The sequence below is a fragment of the Sycon ciliatum genome, chromosome 5 (assembly GCF_964019385.1).
Source record: "Sycon ciliatum chromosome 5, ocSycCili1.1, whole genome shotgun sequence".
Classification (NCBI taxonomy): Eukaryota; Metazoa; Porifera; class Calcarea; order Leucosolenida; family Sycettidae; genus Sycon; species Sycon ciliatum.
This window is the reverse complement of record NC_088647.1, coordinates 4476185-4492951: the sequence shown is the minus strand read 5'-3', so window position 1 is coordinate 4492951 and position 16767 is coordinate 4476185. Positions and strand designations below refer to the sequence as shown.

At 47.1% G+C, this 16767-nt stretch overlaps 3 protein-coding genes across 3 annotated transcripts in view; 1 reads left to right on the top strand and 2 right to left on the bottom strand.

The window, feature by feature from the left end:
• Nucleotides 1–670, bottom strand: part of LOC135817260 (mucin-5AC-like) — a 40591-nt gene extending 39921 nt beyond the window's left edge. The window contains exon 1 of the mRNA XM_065330400.1: nucleotides 230–670. Within this exon, the coding sequence (XP_065186472.1) occupies nucleotides 230–403 (174 nt within the window). The 5' untranslated portion in view covers nucleotides 404–670. The remainder of the gene's footprint in view (nucleotides 1–229) is intronic.
• Nucleotides 671–3011: 2341 nt separating this feature from the next.
• LOC135817258 (uncharacterized) lies at nucleotides 3012–10222 on the bottom strand. Its single transcript, XM_065330397.1, has 6 exons — nucleotides 9752–10222; nucleotides 8570–8651; nucleotides 6702–6747; nucleotides 5076–6167; nucleotides 4516–4580; nucleotides 3012–3878 (listed from the first exon to the last, which is right to left on the bottom strand). Exons 1-6 carry the CDS (start codon nucleotides 9921–9923, stop codon nucleotides 3776–3778), a joined length of 1560 nt encoding a protein of 519 aa, XP_065186469.1. The 5' UTR covers nucleotides 9924–10222; the 3' UTR covers nucleotides 3012–3775.
• A 105-nt stretch (nucleotides 10223–10327) lies between these two features.
• LOC135817259 (THO complex subunit 7 homolog) lies at nucleotides 10328–15401 on the top strand. Its single transcript, XM_065330399.1, has 7 exons — nucleotides 10328–10683; nucleotides 11787–11914; nucleotides 12248–12334; nucleotides 12556–12613; nucleotides 12930–12996; nucleotides 13453–13522; nucleotides 14580–15401. The coding sequence occupies exons 1-7, from the start codon at nucleotides 10535–10537 to the stop codon at nucleotides 14612–14614; spliced, it is 594 nt and encodes a 197-aa protein (XP_065186471.1). The 5' UTR covers nucleotides 10328–10534; the 3' UTR covers nucleotides 14615–15401.
• Nucleotides 15402–16767: the final 1366 nt, after the last annotated feature.

Sequence of the window (16767 nt, the reverse complement as noted above, 5' to 3'; positions counted from 1 at the left end):
ACACAGCGAGAGAGAATCTGAATACGCTGGAAGGAGCGAAAGCAAAAAGCTAACAAGTAAGAGATACTCGCCTGTCCGTGGCACCAAGAGTCCATGGACTCTTGATGGCACACTTAGTTACGAACAGGCATTTCGGACAAAGTGAAAGGTACTTTGCAACGACGTGCATGCTCGACTCGTGGAGGTAACATTACGTGTCCAAGTACATCGTGGTACATACTGTGCTTACGTGTGCATTTACGCTGGTTGTTGCCCTGCGCCCGGCGGCAGAATGCTGCTGCTGGCCGGAGGACCATTTTCTTCCAGTTGATTCCCTCAGCAAAGACTGTGCTTGATCCACCGTTAGCTTGCCCTCCTTGACAAGGTGCATCAGCTGAAGATGGTCGTCATTCGACAGCGACATTTTTGCATTTGCAGTACTAGCTGCTGTGGCGGCGGCGGCGAGGAATCGCAGAGTTGCACAACAAGAATGCGCCTTCCTGGCAGTGAACTCAGCAGCTAGTGCTGCAGATGGGCGCTCGCCTAGCCCCGCAGCCAATGGGGGACATTCAGCAATGAGCAACTATCAAGACACCAGCAGCAGCCGAACAACTGCGGAGCATCTTCCTCACAAATCCGACTGCGCTGATATTGATGGACGACCCTCCGCGATCCGGCGATATCGATATCCACAGTACAGAATGTACGTCGGGTATGTGACTTGCGAAAAAAAGTCTTGCCTTTTGGCGTTTTTGCGGCGGAATGTGACGCACGTGTGCACGTGTCGTGCGTGTGCAAGTGTGTGCATGATCGATTATGTATGATTGTATAGACCTTATTCGATAAACGTCACAATTTCAGAGGCATGTTGCCATGCCAAATTCATGTCAGACACACATTTCAGGGGTTTTTCGCCGGTACAGATAATGAATTTACACAGTGTGCTTATAATGGAGACTGAGCACTTTATTATTTGAATGCCGCCCCAAGGTGTTCTATTATTGGAGACGTGCCATTATTGGAGACTGTGCTTATATTAGAGATAATACGTATTACATGCAGTGGCTTTTAAAAACGAGAAACAGTCGACTCCACTTATCGAACTCGCATAGCGAACCACGGTCCATGTTCCCGCTTGAACCCATACAACAGACATGGTTAGCATATTACCGTTTACACTAAACCCAAAGTACTCGTACCCAGCACCCAAAGTACCGTCGGTTGGTATCGTTTCGACGATAGAAGAAGGCTCTGTTTACCTGGAGAACAAAGCGGTGAGATTCCAACTAGGGTGGCGTCACAAGCCGATCGTTGTGTCAGAAACGGAAATGCTAATCATGCCTTGTACACACACACACACACACACACACACACACACACACACACACACACACACACACACACACACACACACACACACACACACACACACAAACTGGGGCAGACCGACAGTCGAAGTTAGGGTGAACGGAAAAGTGCCAACCATGTCTAACATTGACCCTTTGTAGCGAAGACTCTTCGTTTATTATTTTATACTTCAAAGTATAACGAACCATATCTTGTGGCCCTCAGTATTGCATGTGTTGCATGTGGGCCCGCATGAAAACCAAGTGCACGCCATACCATGTCATACAGTCATGGGCCACATGCCACTGTTGTTTGTACTTATATGTTGTGAGTGCATTTCTGTTATAAAGAACGTCGGCTATAAAGACCTAAGTCTCCTACTCAATCATGGTATTTGTTGTATCAGGGTGGTGTTTGTTGTATCAGGAGTGGACTACAGACTGACTGCAGATCTGTTCTCGGCCCCGGCCGTGGTACTAGTAACCTGGGGATCACTACACCAGGAACTGCGGGAGTCTCGAGTCAGTGCCGACGCGGAGATTGACTGATCACCGCCGGATCGTGGCTGTTTTGGCCGGTGGCGGTGGACTGGTGCATAGCGCAAGCATCTACATGTACTGAGCGCTTCGAAGTAGAAGCCATCATGTTCGGTCTCAATTAATAAAATATTGTGACTGAGTACGAGTGGCAATGAACGTGTTACTTCGGGTCAGTTTTACACTTAACTTCACTTTAAAAGTAAAACAGAAATGTTCCAGGCTAGCTGTTCAAAAGAGTGCTCAATGCCCGGGGGCAGAGCTGTTGTCGGATGATTGCCTCGTGCGTGAAACTCTGAGTCACAACGAATTATTCATACTCTTCTACTTGTTGCGCTTTACTTTGAGTATGTCAGATGATGGTCATCTGGTGTTACATGAAACAACGAGGTCCTGTGCACGTGTGCGGAACACGAGATTCCGTACACGGCATGGTATGACATGAGATGTGCGTCTCAACTCTCTCGATTCTTGAGTGACTCACTCATATCCCATGACTACGGGTACTGCGGTCCACCAGGGTCCGCAGCAAGGCATAGTAACATACCGGTATTTTACTACTCCCTGATCCGCGCCATGAGCGAGACCGATGATCACTGACTCTGAGACCAGGTTTAGCTATTTTTCAAGTTTTTGCCATGGCCCAGTGCCAAGCAGAGGATTGAATTGAAAGCAGGAACCAGTGTGATATGTGTAGATCAGTTGTTGTTGCTGTGACTGTGCGTACATGATGCTGCTGATCGGGTTCTGTAGAAATGGACACAACTCCCATCACCCGACTCGCCGAGTTAGGATGGAGAGACTTCTGGTACAACACATATGCACCTGATATACAGATTGTGTGTGTGTGTGCACGCGCGTGTGTGTTGCTTGCACAAGCAGCACTGAGATAGCTATCGAATGGCTTGCAGCCAGCGCAATGCTGCTTTGCTCAACACGCATGTCTGCTGGCAATGGTCACACACTGCTAGACCCATGACCAGAGCATGCTGTAAGGACGCGACCTCAGCTCAACGACTGCTTCTGTAACTACAGTTTTAAAGCCGCGTATGAAGCTTGGTGACACCTGGTCCTTTACACTTCCGCTGAGGTCTGGAAATCACCTGCCCACACGGGGCTTCTCACACACAAGTCGAAGAATGGACCATGTTACGAGTAGGACTAATCTTCCGGGTTCAGTATATCCTCACTTGTCATCATATATCCGCACTTCCGTCATGCATGTATCTGAGGTGTCGCATATCCACAGTCTGTTCTGCAGAAGCTGCGTCGGAGCACAGGGTATGAATGATGTTCTGTTGCTTTGCTGGCTGTGTAGAAGCTCTGCCAGAGCACTGGCCCAGGTAAGGATTACAAAATTCACAGCCTACCGACTTGAACATGGTAAAAGTACAGAGCTAGCGGCGGAGAGATTAGAAGGAGGATCATCATTTGTATGAGATTAGGTCAAATAAAGCATAAAGGTCTATCATGCTTCAGGAATAAACTAAATGCTCACATTAAAGTTTTAGAGATTAGCTGGAACATAGAGATTAAAACACAATTTTAAAGATTAAATTTAGATTCAGATCGGATTGTCATCTCTATTAGCGGAGTGTTACTCAGGAGAGGTGTGCTTGCTATTAGCTACTCATGCACTATGATGTCATGACACGTAACACTAACAGGCGTTTTGGACACGTAATACTGCTAAAAATTAAAAATTAAAACTGTGAACGCCACATACGGACTTCACAGTTTACTATGGCCAAATAGCACATAAAAAAAGGTTGTCTGGTGAACTACCACTGCGAGTTCATACCATATCAGGTGGTACAATGGACAAGCATGGGTGTTCATATAAAAGGGGACACTTCCGGGGGAGAGTGCTCAAAACGCTTACGTGATCTGCACCAGTTCGGGCATGCCTTCTCTCACATGAATACAGAGCTAGCGACGACTGTTCCAGCGGGTTCTTGCCCGGGCTCGCCAGAACCAGCCGACATGGCGATGGCTTGTCCCACGGAGGAGAGGCTTCTGTCGGGAAGAAAGCAGTGCATAACGTACAGAGGAGGCAAAGACAACAATGAGCTAGATTCATGTTCATTTCACGAATAGACACTTGATGCCGAGGAAACCAATGTGTGTAGTTGTCTCACAAAGATTTTAATTTTAAATAAGGAATGTTTTCAACAACTTGCATAGGAAATAAAATGACGCATGGATTGCCTCGAACATCTGTAGTGCTCTTTGTGTGCTGCTAAAAGAGTTGGATGTACAGTGCTGGCAACTGAAATCCGACCCTGTACTGAGCGGTGCACTCACATCGCAAAGACCCAACACGAGATGGTAAAACTACGAAACCGAGACCGCTAGAATGTGAACGCACCGCTAAGAGGTCGGATTTCAGTTGCCAGCACTGTACATGGACATGTAGCTGCATTCACCGAGACATGCCAAAACGATGCTAAAGCCAACACCCCAGCACAGCCGGTTGTCGCATACCGACGTTGACACAAGACAGGCGGGACCTGAAGTAAATTCAATTGCCTCGCGTTTGTTCTCCGGCATGTCGGTTTAGCGTGAGGAAGACTTTGAAGAGAAGATGAACGCATATTCATACTGACTTGCTAACCGCATTGACAGCGTGAATTTACACAAAACGGCAACATACCGACGGGATAGTTGATTCGGCGTAGCAGGTGGCGAGTCAAACAGGGACATCAGATCTGGCTGTGCCTGCATATAAATGTAGGAACAACAACAACAACAACAACAACAACAACAACAACAACAACAACAACAATAAAATCTGCATTGTGAGGACAAGGATTTCAAACAGCACACACAACCACCACACCATAAATAACGTTACAAATACAAATACAAAAATACATACACCCAGTGTAAAAAGCAAAGACTTTATGGAAATGACTGACAATCAAGCAATCAAACTCCTGCTGAAATGCCATAGAGACCATCGAGGCATGCAGTCTGAGGTCTGCAGTCATCACGCACAGCTTGCGGAAAGTGAAATCCGACTCCACGTTAGTAAACTACCACCATGTTCCAGGGCATGGCTCAGCATCTGCAGCATAGGAGTCGCGTGCCAGCATTACTAGTTCACGAGGCCGGATTTCACTTGCCAACATTCCACCTGTCCTATCCGTTACATAACCATAATTATACTAACAGAGAGGCAATCCATTACCCAACCATGCACCTAGTACTCACAGAGAGGCGATCCAGCGAATCTGAGACATGAGCCGCATTGCTGTGACGGGATACTTCAGGCTGCACCGCCCTGACATCATCATGCCTAGGAGTTGTACAGTGTCCCGCTGTTGGGCTTGACTCGTTTTTGTAACTGCAGGAAAGTGGCGTTGGCGACGGAGGTACAGGCAATTGATCACAACACTCAAGAGCATCGACTCCCGACGCTATCCTCTTGGTATGAGCAGCATCTGGAGCAATAGACGGCGAGACGGAGATTTCACCGCTGGAACGTGTGCTTAGCTCAGTTGGGGACACACTGGCGACATGATTCTGCTGTCCTGCATGTACAGTTTCAATAGCAGGCACTGCCTGAGCCTCACTGGCACCACAGGCACTCAGACCAGTGCTGGAATGAGCATCCGATAACTCATTGACCGCCACACCGCTCTTGTTTTCCATGTCTTGGTCTTCGTCAGACAAGCTCAGCAGCGAGCAGGACATGAGAGACGAGTCAGCACCGATTGATGAGTCATTCACGTGCCCGCCATCATACAACAGGGAAGGTGCTGGCAGCTGAGCCATCTCGTTCAAACAGCCTGCCAAGACAAACGAGGACGACTGATATCCATCGCCAACGGGGAGATAACTCTGGAACAAATCAAAGCCGAGTATTTCCTGCTCGTCGAGAATGTTGGGCAGGTGCGAGGATTTCCTCTTAAATCTCCCTGGCAACGTATTTTCGCATTTCCGTCTGGTCTTTCTTCTGGTTGGTGTGGATGATGTCAGTGCTGGCTTCTTCCGCGCTCGACTAGATGTGGACTTTGTCTTTGAGCACCCAGTGCTCATCCCAGAATTACGCTTAGCGTCAAATGCACATGATCTTTCACTGCTTGTACTGGAGTTGCAAGTGCCCGAGGGTACCGGCACCAGTGTACGTTGCTTCTGGCCTGCACTTGCAGTGTCTTGCACAAGGTCTTTGCTAACATCCATATCGGCCATGTTGAGTACAGGGTGCGAGGAGGAACTCGGCTGCGCGCCAGAGTCGCGGACCAGTGCCTCGTTGGATGGCTGAGCAAGGTCAGTCCAGGACGCCTCCTTCCACTCCGTATCCTGGAGAGCAAAGAGAATGATGCAATACTGAAGTCATCGAAGACGAATCCTGAATTTGCTATGTTCACATACTGATACATGAGAAAACAAATGATCCCTTCAGCATGCACACATAAACACACTACTTTTTGAAAAAAAACAGCGTATCCTGATCATAGCTAGGGCTGAGTCGGGTAGCATTTTCTTCGGGTATCGGGTAGTTTTCCACGAGTAGCACGGGTACCCGATCTGGTAATGTTTCCATGGTAACACCACAATGCACCCCTTCCCTTACACACTGGGTAGACAAGCGGAGTATTACATGAATTTGTACACATGCACAGTAAGTCATCGGCGACTTCGGGTTTTCGGGTACTATTCTGTACCCGTCTACCCGAGGTCCTCACGGGTAGCACGGGTACTCGACTACCCATGCACACCACTAATCATAGCATCCTCTGTGTAAACAACTAAACATCCTAGTGTACATTACAGCACAGCGCACACAATGTCATGGTCGCATGCACACACCCACATCCACACCCACACACTCACATCGAACTGTGACATAGTGCGCGTCCGCTTGCCATAGTGCCGCCGTCTGCGGAAACACAACAGCACACACAGCGATGGATTTAATCCAGAGCCGTTTGCTTATGATCACAGTCAGTGACATGCTGTCGTGAGTGGCATCACAAGGACAAGTTTTGAACCACGAGTGCACATTCTATTATGGCATTATTTGTGTAGTCAGTTTGTGGCGCTCCACAAGCTCCTGCGCCAGCTCCAGGCTTTGTTTCCGGCTCTCGCTTTCTATGCTTTTTACACATAAAGTCTATATCTGATACAGTCAGACATCGCTTATCCGGTCCTCTTTTATCCGGATCCTTCACCATCCAGAAGAAAATGGTTGGTTACCGATATACAACATAATGTGTCATAAGAGAGGTTTTGCATTCCGAATTTCGGAATTATTTTCGGAATGTGGCGGCAGGAGTCGAAAAATTAGTCGAACTTTCGGAAGTGTGGTGGCGAAAGTGCATGGTTTTCCGAAAATAGATTTTCGGCTCTTTCATGTTTGGGAGTGCATATTTGAATACAAAAAGTGTATTTTTCATGTTTGTATTTTTGCTTTCTGCTGCTCTCGATTATTTGAAAAATTTCCACGTATGTAGTTTTGAATTTTGCTGGTTTTGCTGCTCTCGCTGATCTCGCCATGTTGACTAATCTTCTCACACTTCATCACACTCTATCTTCCTTTGCCCTGGAGCCTACTAACAGTACAAGACAGTAGTTCGCCAACCTCGTCTTCAGCTGTTGGATCACTTGGTCCACCATCAGTTCGTCCTCGTCTTCGAACCGCACCCAAATTCAGTTTGACCTGCGCACATGGATTTGATCCTGCTCAACCCCTTCGACGCTCTCCATTTTGTTTTGCATGGCAACCCTTGGAAACGAAGTCGAATCAGATTTTCGGAATGCAAAACACTGAAAATACCGTTTTTCGGAACGCGCTTTTTTCGGAAAAGCACAGTCGAAAATCATTCTGAAATTCGGAATGCAAAACCTCTCTATACATACACACAGTAACATACTGTGTTCGATTATCCGGTTCCCTTGCCTATCCGGATATTTTTTTGTGGAGAACGGATGTGTGCGACTAAGCGAGGTCTGACTGTACCTTGCATGTAGAGGGCTAACACGCATGTACACCGGAGCTGCCCTGTGTAGTTCTTGGCATACGCTTGCTTCCTGTTCTTTACTCCGCTGCCTGGAGCTGAGCCATAAGCTGGCGTGCATTGTTTTTGTTGTGCAAACCGTTTTTTTTCGCCCTGCTGCCTGCAGCTACGCCATAAGCAGCCCATCTCACAACTGCTTTGCTAGCTCGGTGTTGTACGGTATTTCTCTTTTCGCTACCCCGCACCTCAGTTTCAGTCTAGTTGGTGCTTATCTAGTAGTGTCGGACACATTTTTTTTCTCCAGAGTCATCATTATCATTACACATGCAAAGTCTTCATCGTTTCTCTGATCTCCGTATTCCATCGTCTGAAGATTACGGTGATTTTCAAGATTATATTCTTAGTATATGACTTGAAGGTGCTACGACACAGCTAGCCCGGAATTAGCCATGCTATATTCACACGTGACGCACATAATCAGTATCGATGCCGGATAGTCACAGTAACCGGATATACAAGGGCTGGACAGGACTATAATTACGCGATTACATCATCAGTAGAGGACTAGAGGTGCTTTGGCAAAGTCGTGGTGCAGCGATGCATGCATTGCACCCATACGTGGTTCCCCTGTACACTTAGCGCCCATAAGCGTTTCCGCTGACTCACCCTAATGAAATCAGTCACATAACCTATATGCAGTCTCAGTGAGATGTTGAGCAGTCGGTACACATCAAAATGACTTACCCGTGTGTTGGCTCCTTCTTCTGGGAAATCTCCTCGCATTCAACGTCGAAGCTGAAGCACAGTGACGACTTGCGGATGCATTCTGCAGAAACATGACCATATGCACACATGCACATGCACACACGCACACCCCCCCCCCCCCCCCACACACACACACATGCACACATGCACGCACAGACAGACACAGGCATGCATCGCACACAAATTTAAAACTTGCGAGTGCTTTCGCTTGGTTGGTCTAGATCTTGCTTGACGAACCGATTGCACGAGTCCTCTCCAATGCTTATGTGAGAGCTTTGGTCCAGTGTGTATGTGCACAATTATCAGTGTTCTACAGCTTCTACTAATCAGTATCGCTTGGTGGTTTTTTCTTGTTGTTTGCTCTATCGTGCAAAGCTACCGGGAAGAGAGAGAGAGGGGGGGGGGGGGTAGAAACATTTAGCGCAACACTCATCATGGCACTATTAACGTTACGTTTGTACGTCTGATTGAATGTGGTTGCAACTGTGTCTAGTGGATGTCATGGTGTTTGGTGCTTTGAGCCGGTTTAAATAAAAATGCTTTTGTCGTTCATTAGACTTCATTGCGATTGGCTCGGCAAGTAACTCTGAGCTCTGCTGATGAAATCTAGCAAGATCGAAGCATACAGCTGGCTGTCCGGAGATTGAGTATACTTCAAAGTATGACTACCGGTACATGTACATGTACTTGTTCAGCCAGTCACTTTGAGCTCCGCTCGGATGAGACTTTACAGGGTCGAAACGGCTAGCTGTGCGGAGATGAAGTATTACATTAACATACCCCGAGCTCGGCTCGGCTTGATTGAGAACTCTTTCTAGTTACAATTATAGTGTCAAAATTGCAAAGCCCGCTGTGTTTCTCGCAGTCAACGTCAATCTTCCACGTGCCCACTGTAAATCCTACAGAGTTAGGACTAGGTGGTCTTGAGGCTACATGACATTGGAAAGTGCAGTACAGGCATGTACCATGATGTACTGTGTACATGTATTGTCATTCAACTGTCACGGTCCTGAAACTTCCTCTCTACTCTTGACTCAAGCCTTTTCCGCCTGGGCTCGATATCAAAGGTTGGTCAGGGCATGCAGAGAAATAGGTACCGGTATCAACACTGCCATGCTTAGTATCAAAACGAACGGTGAACTGTACTATCTAACTACTTACTTTTCTCCGGATCCACATACTTGGCTCGCTTGTTTTCAGGAAGGCTTTCCCATAGGCGCTCCACTTTGACCCGCAGCATTGCCTTGGACAAAAATGGGTGGTTTCGACTCAAACACATCAACTGCTCTTTTAGGAAGCTTCCCGGGACGAGTGCGGTCTTCCTACTAGCCATTTTCGCAAGCACAGCTGATATTTCCCTATCAATATGCCAGCTGACAGCATCGGAAATGATCTCTCCGCGATCAGGGCAGGGAAGGTGAAACGCGGACTGAAAATTCCATTTCACAGCGAAAGAGAAATAAAACTGTTACGCACAACTGCTCGAGAAGAGCTAAACCGCATTGGGCAAGAGGAAAGATCAGGCCAGGGGCAATCAGAGTGGGAAGCTGCAGCACAACAATGCATGCAGGCAAGAAGATGCAAGAAACTGAAAACCGGAGAAGCAGCTGCAAGCATCGTACACACTTGGGTGCACAGTCGCCTTGGCGTCACGAAGTCCGTCTTTCAAAAAATACATGAACGAAAATATTCGACGAAAATATTCAATCAGCTTTTCAATTTTCTTCCATCCGTAAAATTTGAAAACTATTCCTAGATTAGAAGAAAGCTACAAGATACTTCTAGTCTAGCTTATCGCTGTAATATTACTAATAATTCGGCTGTCCCTTGTCGTCAGCTATTGCCAAGAAACATCAACGTGTTGGCTCAGCAGCCGAAATTGCTCCTGATATCAAACTACCACCTCCTTTATTCTGAGAAAAGGCGAATCGCAGAGCAGAAAGCATGGCTGCAGCTGCAGCCATAGCCGAGGATGAGATAATCAAGAAACGCTTGCTTATCGATGGAGAAGGTGATGGCGACGACAGACGTCTAAATCGTCTTCTCAGGACTTTCCTCAGGTTTTGCAGCCCGTCATGTCCAGAGGAGGAGAGGTTAGGATTCCTAGAAACTGTTGTACCCCGCCAATGAACTGCGGTAATAATTAGGTTGCACATGCTTGGCAATAAGGATCATGCAGTTCGTGCTGATGTATGCACATGCTTACCCGTTACCTCCATACGACTGCTCACACGCATGCACACAGACTACACGACCGCACGCGCGCTCGCGCACACACACACCAACACACACACACACACACCAACACACACACACCAACACACATGCTTGCCCTCATGAAGAGGGAACAAAGGGGTTGGCATCACAGCATAGTGGTTGAACATTCGGACTCGTTACGATGTAGACCCTGCAGCCTGCGAAATCTCTCTCTTCATGCACAGCTGAACTTGAACTGTAGCCACTCACTCGATGTTGGAGTCCACAAGCAGGCTGGACAGTGGAATGCACGAAAGAGCTCGTATTGTAGTCGTGTCTGCAGTGGTGGTAGCTCCTTGGAGGATTCTACTTTCTTGATTCATCCTGGTCATTAAGATATTCAAACTCCCCGCCACACGCTTTCCGACCGACCTTTTTCATCGAATCATAAAACCAGCAGCACCGCTCCAAGTTACAGTAGATGTTGATTCTGTCCTGCTGCTGTTTCAATCATATGGATATCATCAGTGAAGGCTAGTATGGAATGCCAAAATGGCTAGAAACTCTGCATATCACTCTTTTTATGGCGGGAATAGCTGAGGCAGCGCAATACTGCCTTGACATAACTATTTAGTGGTGAAAACAAAAATCTAACATAACTATTTAGTGCTAGCACAAGGATAGTTGCTGTGTTACAATTGCCGTGTTGCTGTGTCGTCGCCTATGTGCCTACCGCCATCTGATGAACCAGCTAGCTATGTGGACATCACTAGTCGTGCATTGACTTGGCGCCAGGCGCAAAACAGGTGATGGTGGCGAGGGAAAGAAGTAGCGCTCTTTGCCAGTACATTGCAGCTTAGGCTGAAAGCGGATGCTTACCCTCCTCGCTCCCAGTCATATTATCACCACCACTGGATGCGTCGACGATGATCAACAGCTGGAACCAGTTGTGTACATGGTAGTGATGACTGTGTGTGCTGTTTGCTCATGTGTTGCTTAGGGCGTCACTGTACCAGAAGCTATTTGTGCTGCTCGCCCAGTGTGAGTTTGCCATGAGCAAGCTGGACATGGTGCAAAGCATGAACTGCAAGGAGCTGGACAACTACTCCAGCCTTGTCGACAAAATCGGTGAGTTCACAGTCACGGTCTGCAGTGGTGTAGCAGTCGATCCAGCTAATCGGTTGTGGCCGTATTGCTTTTCGGTCCACCAATTACCGTAAAAAAAACTGTCTTAAAAGGTATATGCCAGAAGAATGTACCCCCCCCCCCCCCCCTCCAAATTGAACGTTCAGCTCAGACAAGTTTCACTACAGTACAATGTGAACTGCTTCTAAGTATTGTCTCTCTATACACACGTACAGCAGTGCACTCGTTTAGATATTATGTGTACTGGTCCTTCATGCTGTCTCCATGGACCCGACAGCTAACAGAGAACTCTTGTTCTGTTATGTTGCGTTTCAGAGACCAATGTTGAGGAGGCACACCAGAAGATTGCGGACAGCCGTGAGGAGCTCGTTATCGCGACGCAGATCAGGCAGAACAGACAAGGCAAGTTATGATGCTGATGTCCACTGCTTCCAAGCGGTGGGTACACCCGCTGTCTTGCCATAATCACTGTACAAGTGCTCTGGCTTCTGACCAGCTGTATTCCCAGCCCAGTTCCCTAGGGGTCTAGAGAAGGTAGGTTAGAGGTGATACAAGTTACTTCAAAGTACTAACCCTGACCTGCCATTGCATGTACTTGTACTTTGTAATCCTGTGTGCTGCAGAGTACAACGCACTTGCGAAGGTTATCCAACAACACCCTGACCGACAGGAAACGGTCAAGTAAGTCGCATTATCTGTTCCCTATCCCAAAGAGCTCTGGTTCGTCATCCGAAAGCCTCACCAAGCCTCCCTTACTCTCCCCTGCGAATTGGAACATTCTTTGGGAACTCATTGCAAGGCCGGGAATTTCAGTGCTTCATTGTCCATGCCCAAATTTGATTTTTGTCCCTGGGGTGTTCTTTGTTGGTTCTGGGTTGATTTGGGTTTCCTTGAGACAGTGTGGACGGAGCTGTGATACGGCCGTACAAGCATATCTGCTGTGCCATCACCTGCCTACATTCTTGACTTCTTGTTTTGTTGTGCTCTTCTTATGCAGTCAATTAGATAAACTTAGTACGGAGCTGACTGAACTGAACACAAGGAAGGAACAGCATGAAACCAAGGTAAGGTATGATTTAGAGGTCACAATTTCAAACAGAGGTGATTCTTCTTCTTTTTTTATCTTGAACGGTTCCAACTTTGTATAGTTCCTATTGGCTGTGGACGTGCACTGCTTGACTCGAGCCATTTCCACCTGCACTAGTCTAGGATCTGTATAGTAGTGTCCAACGGTGTACAACACCTGCGTGTACAAGAATGAGCTCTGAGCTCCGCTAACGAGATCTAAACAAGATCGAAACAGCTAGCTGTCCGGAGATAGTGTACACGAATGATAACATTGTCACTCGTAAGAAATACCTTTAGCTTGTGGACTGGTGCATTGTCGTATGACTTACCTCTCACTTCAATCATCCAGTTCTTGGCCTTGTGTTTTTGAAGATGATGACTCTGGGGTGTAGGGGATGTACTCACGCTCATATCATGTTCCCGTCGGCTTGTTGTTTTGCCTATGCTTGCAGCTGGCTCTGCGGCGGAAACAGTTTCACCTTCTCATGCACTCCATATATGAGCTTCAGGGTGTTCTTGACGGTAAGTCAGGCTTCCGTCACAGAGTGCTTAGCTAGCCATTGCTGCATGGAGCTTGCACAGATTACATGTGGTGATAACTTTTTACAGCAAGGTATGCAGCACTCCTGAATGGCCCGGTAGGCAATCGTAATGAACCTGGTCTGCAGTGTACATGTCCCAGGAAATCTTTGGTCATTCTCACTGATATTCTTTTCACCCGTACTTGGGCCAATGAACTGACCGAATGCGCAATAATCACAATGTTGGAGTCCTTGGAAATGAGTGCAGGATCCTCAAATATAGTTTCATGTCACGTGCAAGGAGAAAGGTGTGTTATTTCTAAGGTGCTACTTGATCAGTATGCAGTCATGTAAGTACAGTCATGTAAGTACAGTCATGTAAGTACAGTCATGTCAGTACAGTCATGTAAGTACAGTCATGTAAGTACAGTCATGTAAGTACAGTCATGTAAGTACAGTCATGTAAGTACAGTCATGTAAGTACAGTCATGTAAGTACAGTCATGTAAGTACATGTAATACTTTACACTGTAGGTTTGTCTTGCCTTGTACTGGGCACCATCATTCCACTTGTGTGCCGTATAGTCCTATTGTTATGCGGCACCAAGAGTACATAACCCCCCAGAGTGTGCAACGCCGATCCAGCTCTGCAATAGGGTCTTGGTCGAGCGGAATCGGATCTTCTGATGTCATGCGTACACTCCACACCAGCGCAAGGCCGGTCTCGAGGCAGGGCACCATTGTTTTTGATCCGAGAGTACCCGCGACTCCCCGGGTTCCCCTCAGATGTGTACGGTATTATGACGCAAAGATCCGATTCCGCTCGACCAAGACCCTATGCAGAGCTGGATCAGGCGTTGCACACTCTGGGGGGTTATGTACTCTTGGCGGCACTCCACCTCATCCGCTTTCCGCAGTTAGCAAAGGCTGGCGTAAGCTCACCCTGTCTTCTTTGCGTTCTGTACTTCAACGACGTCGCAACGTTCACAAACATAAGAACTACAATGCTGCATGTGGATGTTTGTGTTTTTTTCTTGTGCATTTCATTTGTTTGTGCAGACGAGGAAAAGGACACGATGATGGACACAAGCTAACAACATGACTCCCCTGCTAGGTACCTGCCCTGCCCATACCCCTCGCCTGTACATAGTGTGCTTCTACCATTCACCATGCCAACTTCATCCATCCTGTACATAGCGTTGCTGGCTGTCAGTCCGTTTTAGTTTACGAAATTGTAGCTTTTGTCTCCGTGAGAACGATGTTGCCTTTGAAATCTTCATTGCATGCAGGAGCGCTAGGGTCAGGCACATATTGCTTTGCTATGCTCCTCGCCAGGCCCATGTGCTTGTACGATATACTATGTTATTGCTGGCAAAACGGCCCCACTCACGCCCAACATCATGACTTCTGTGATGCCTGTGCAGTTGAGCACAGCTTCTACTGCTCCTGGTACGGTGGGAACTCGCATAGCGGTGCATCCTTTCCGTTGGGTATTTTTTAGTGCACGCCAAGATGGACGCAGTTCGTCTATGGTCCTGTATAAGTGGTACGAAAAGTATAGCATCTCATGGCCGATAGTGTGCAGATGCAGTCGATGGGGCCTGCGACGGCAGAATGTGACTTTATGTCGCATCACCTCACAAACCCGTCCACACTCTCTGCACATGTACGTGTCCATGAAGACTACAACAGCATTGTCTGCAACCCTACTTGTGAACAACTCTCTACCGGGTACTTTGTTCAGTGTTGGCCAGGACTCCGTCATATAAACTCTGACTAGTTATACGGATTCCCTGGTGTTTGCCGATGCTGCAATGTAACTTATTGAACCATGTCATGTGATAATATCATGGAACTACTAGGCCATTGCCCCAGGTGGGTCTGGGCTCTGGAGTGGTGCAGGCGAACTATTTCAGTGTAATTATTATGCAGTGAAACTCCTCTGATTCAACGGATTGTAAGTGTACTTGGCACTAGCAAGGGCACATTTAAAACGGTGTTAACTGTTATGTGGTCATGTGCGTGCTTAACTGCATGGTGGACTTTTTAGCGGCTTGTCTGGAATCTATGGACCCACATACACATACTTCAGTACATGTGAAGTAGTGATTTCTTTCCAGATCATCATGAGATATTCGCCTTGCAGATGCAACTCTGACTGAGAGTAGGCGATGGAGATATGGAAAAGTCACACCTGCATGTGACATGAAAATAGCTTTCAACATAATAATTATCATGTTGACATCATTAGTGTTCACGGCCCGGGAGTCGGGACATGTCAACAGTCCATAATGATACTGTAAGGGAGAAACTTTCGCTGCGTGCTAATTTTCCATTTTCAAGAATTGCACTGGTTCATGATGAGAGCTTTCGCGATTTCATCTCTTCAGCTTTGTCGGATTCTGTATTGTTTACATGGAGCAGCTAGCGACGATTATATTTCGCGAAAGTGTATGCTGTGGGCACTAAAATAGCACATTAATCTCTAGCGAAGGTTTCTCACTTCACAGTAAACACCACCATGCACCAGGAGTGGTGCAGCAGTACACACTTAAAATTTCTGACCGCCGTGAATTCCGCGGCAGAATATCAGAAATTCTGTGCAAGTTCTGCTAAATTCTGTCCCCCGTGAATTCCGCGATTCCGCGGATTGCAGAATTTCCGCAGAATCCAGTAGTGTCTGCAGAATTCAGAGAATCCCGCAGAATATTGCAGAAATAGAGAGAAAAACTGCTTTTTCTGGAGACTTTTGATGTATTTTCATAACCAAACCAACCTGCTTGTGACTTTCATAATCAACTTGCAGTATATTTTGTAGCTTTCAATTTATAGCAACAACAAATTTCGGTGGATTTGCGGAAACTCGATCTGTTTTTACGCTCATTTTCCTTGCAGAATGGCCGCAGGATATAGAAGGATTTGCAGAATTAGCGCAGAATTTACTGTTTTCAGCCGCAGAATTCTGCACGGAATTTCTGATATTCTGCCGCGGAATTCACGGGGGACAGGCTAATACAATAATTATGATATATCTCCCCGTACCGGTATGTAGTTGGTCTCTCGCAACAAGAAGAGGAGGGACATAAGAGTGAAGTGTTGTGGGCATCAAGCACTCTGTTGTATACTTGGCCTCGATCTTGTCCTCAGGCCGGCCTCTCCCCGTATGAACACACATGAGTGCTGACTGCAATGTCAATATTTTTCGGGAGTACTGTACATGCGGATCAAGTCTTCTTCTTCAACTAGA

Coding starts and splice junctions, on each gene's coding strand:
- LOC135817258 (XM_065330397.1), bottom strand. CDS start 9,923: ATGGCTAGTAGGAAGACCGCACTCGTCCCGGGAAGCTTCCTAAAAGAG. Junction 8,652..9,751: donor GTATGTGGATCCGGAGAAAA/GTAAGTAGTTAG, acceptor ATGTTTCTGCAG/AATGCATCCGCAAGTCGTCA. Junction 6,168..6,701: donor GCACTATGTCACAGTTCGAT/GTGAGTGTGTGG, acceptor TTTGCTCTCCAG/GATACGGAGTGGAAGGAGGC.
- LOC135817259 (XM_065330399.1), top strand. CDS start 10,535: ATGGCTGCAGCTGCAGCCATAGCCGAGGATGAGATAATCAAGAAACGC. Junction 12,614..12,929: donor GACCGACAGGAAACGGTCAA/GTAAGTCGCATT, acceptor CTTCTTATGCAG/TCAATTAGATAAACTTAGTA. Junction 13,523..14,579: donor GCTTCAGGGTGTTCTTGACG/GTAAGTCAGGCT, acceptor TTGTTTGTGCAG/ACGAGGAAAAGGACACGATG.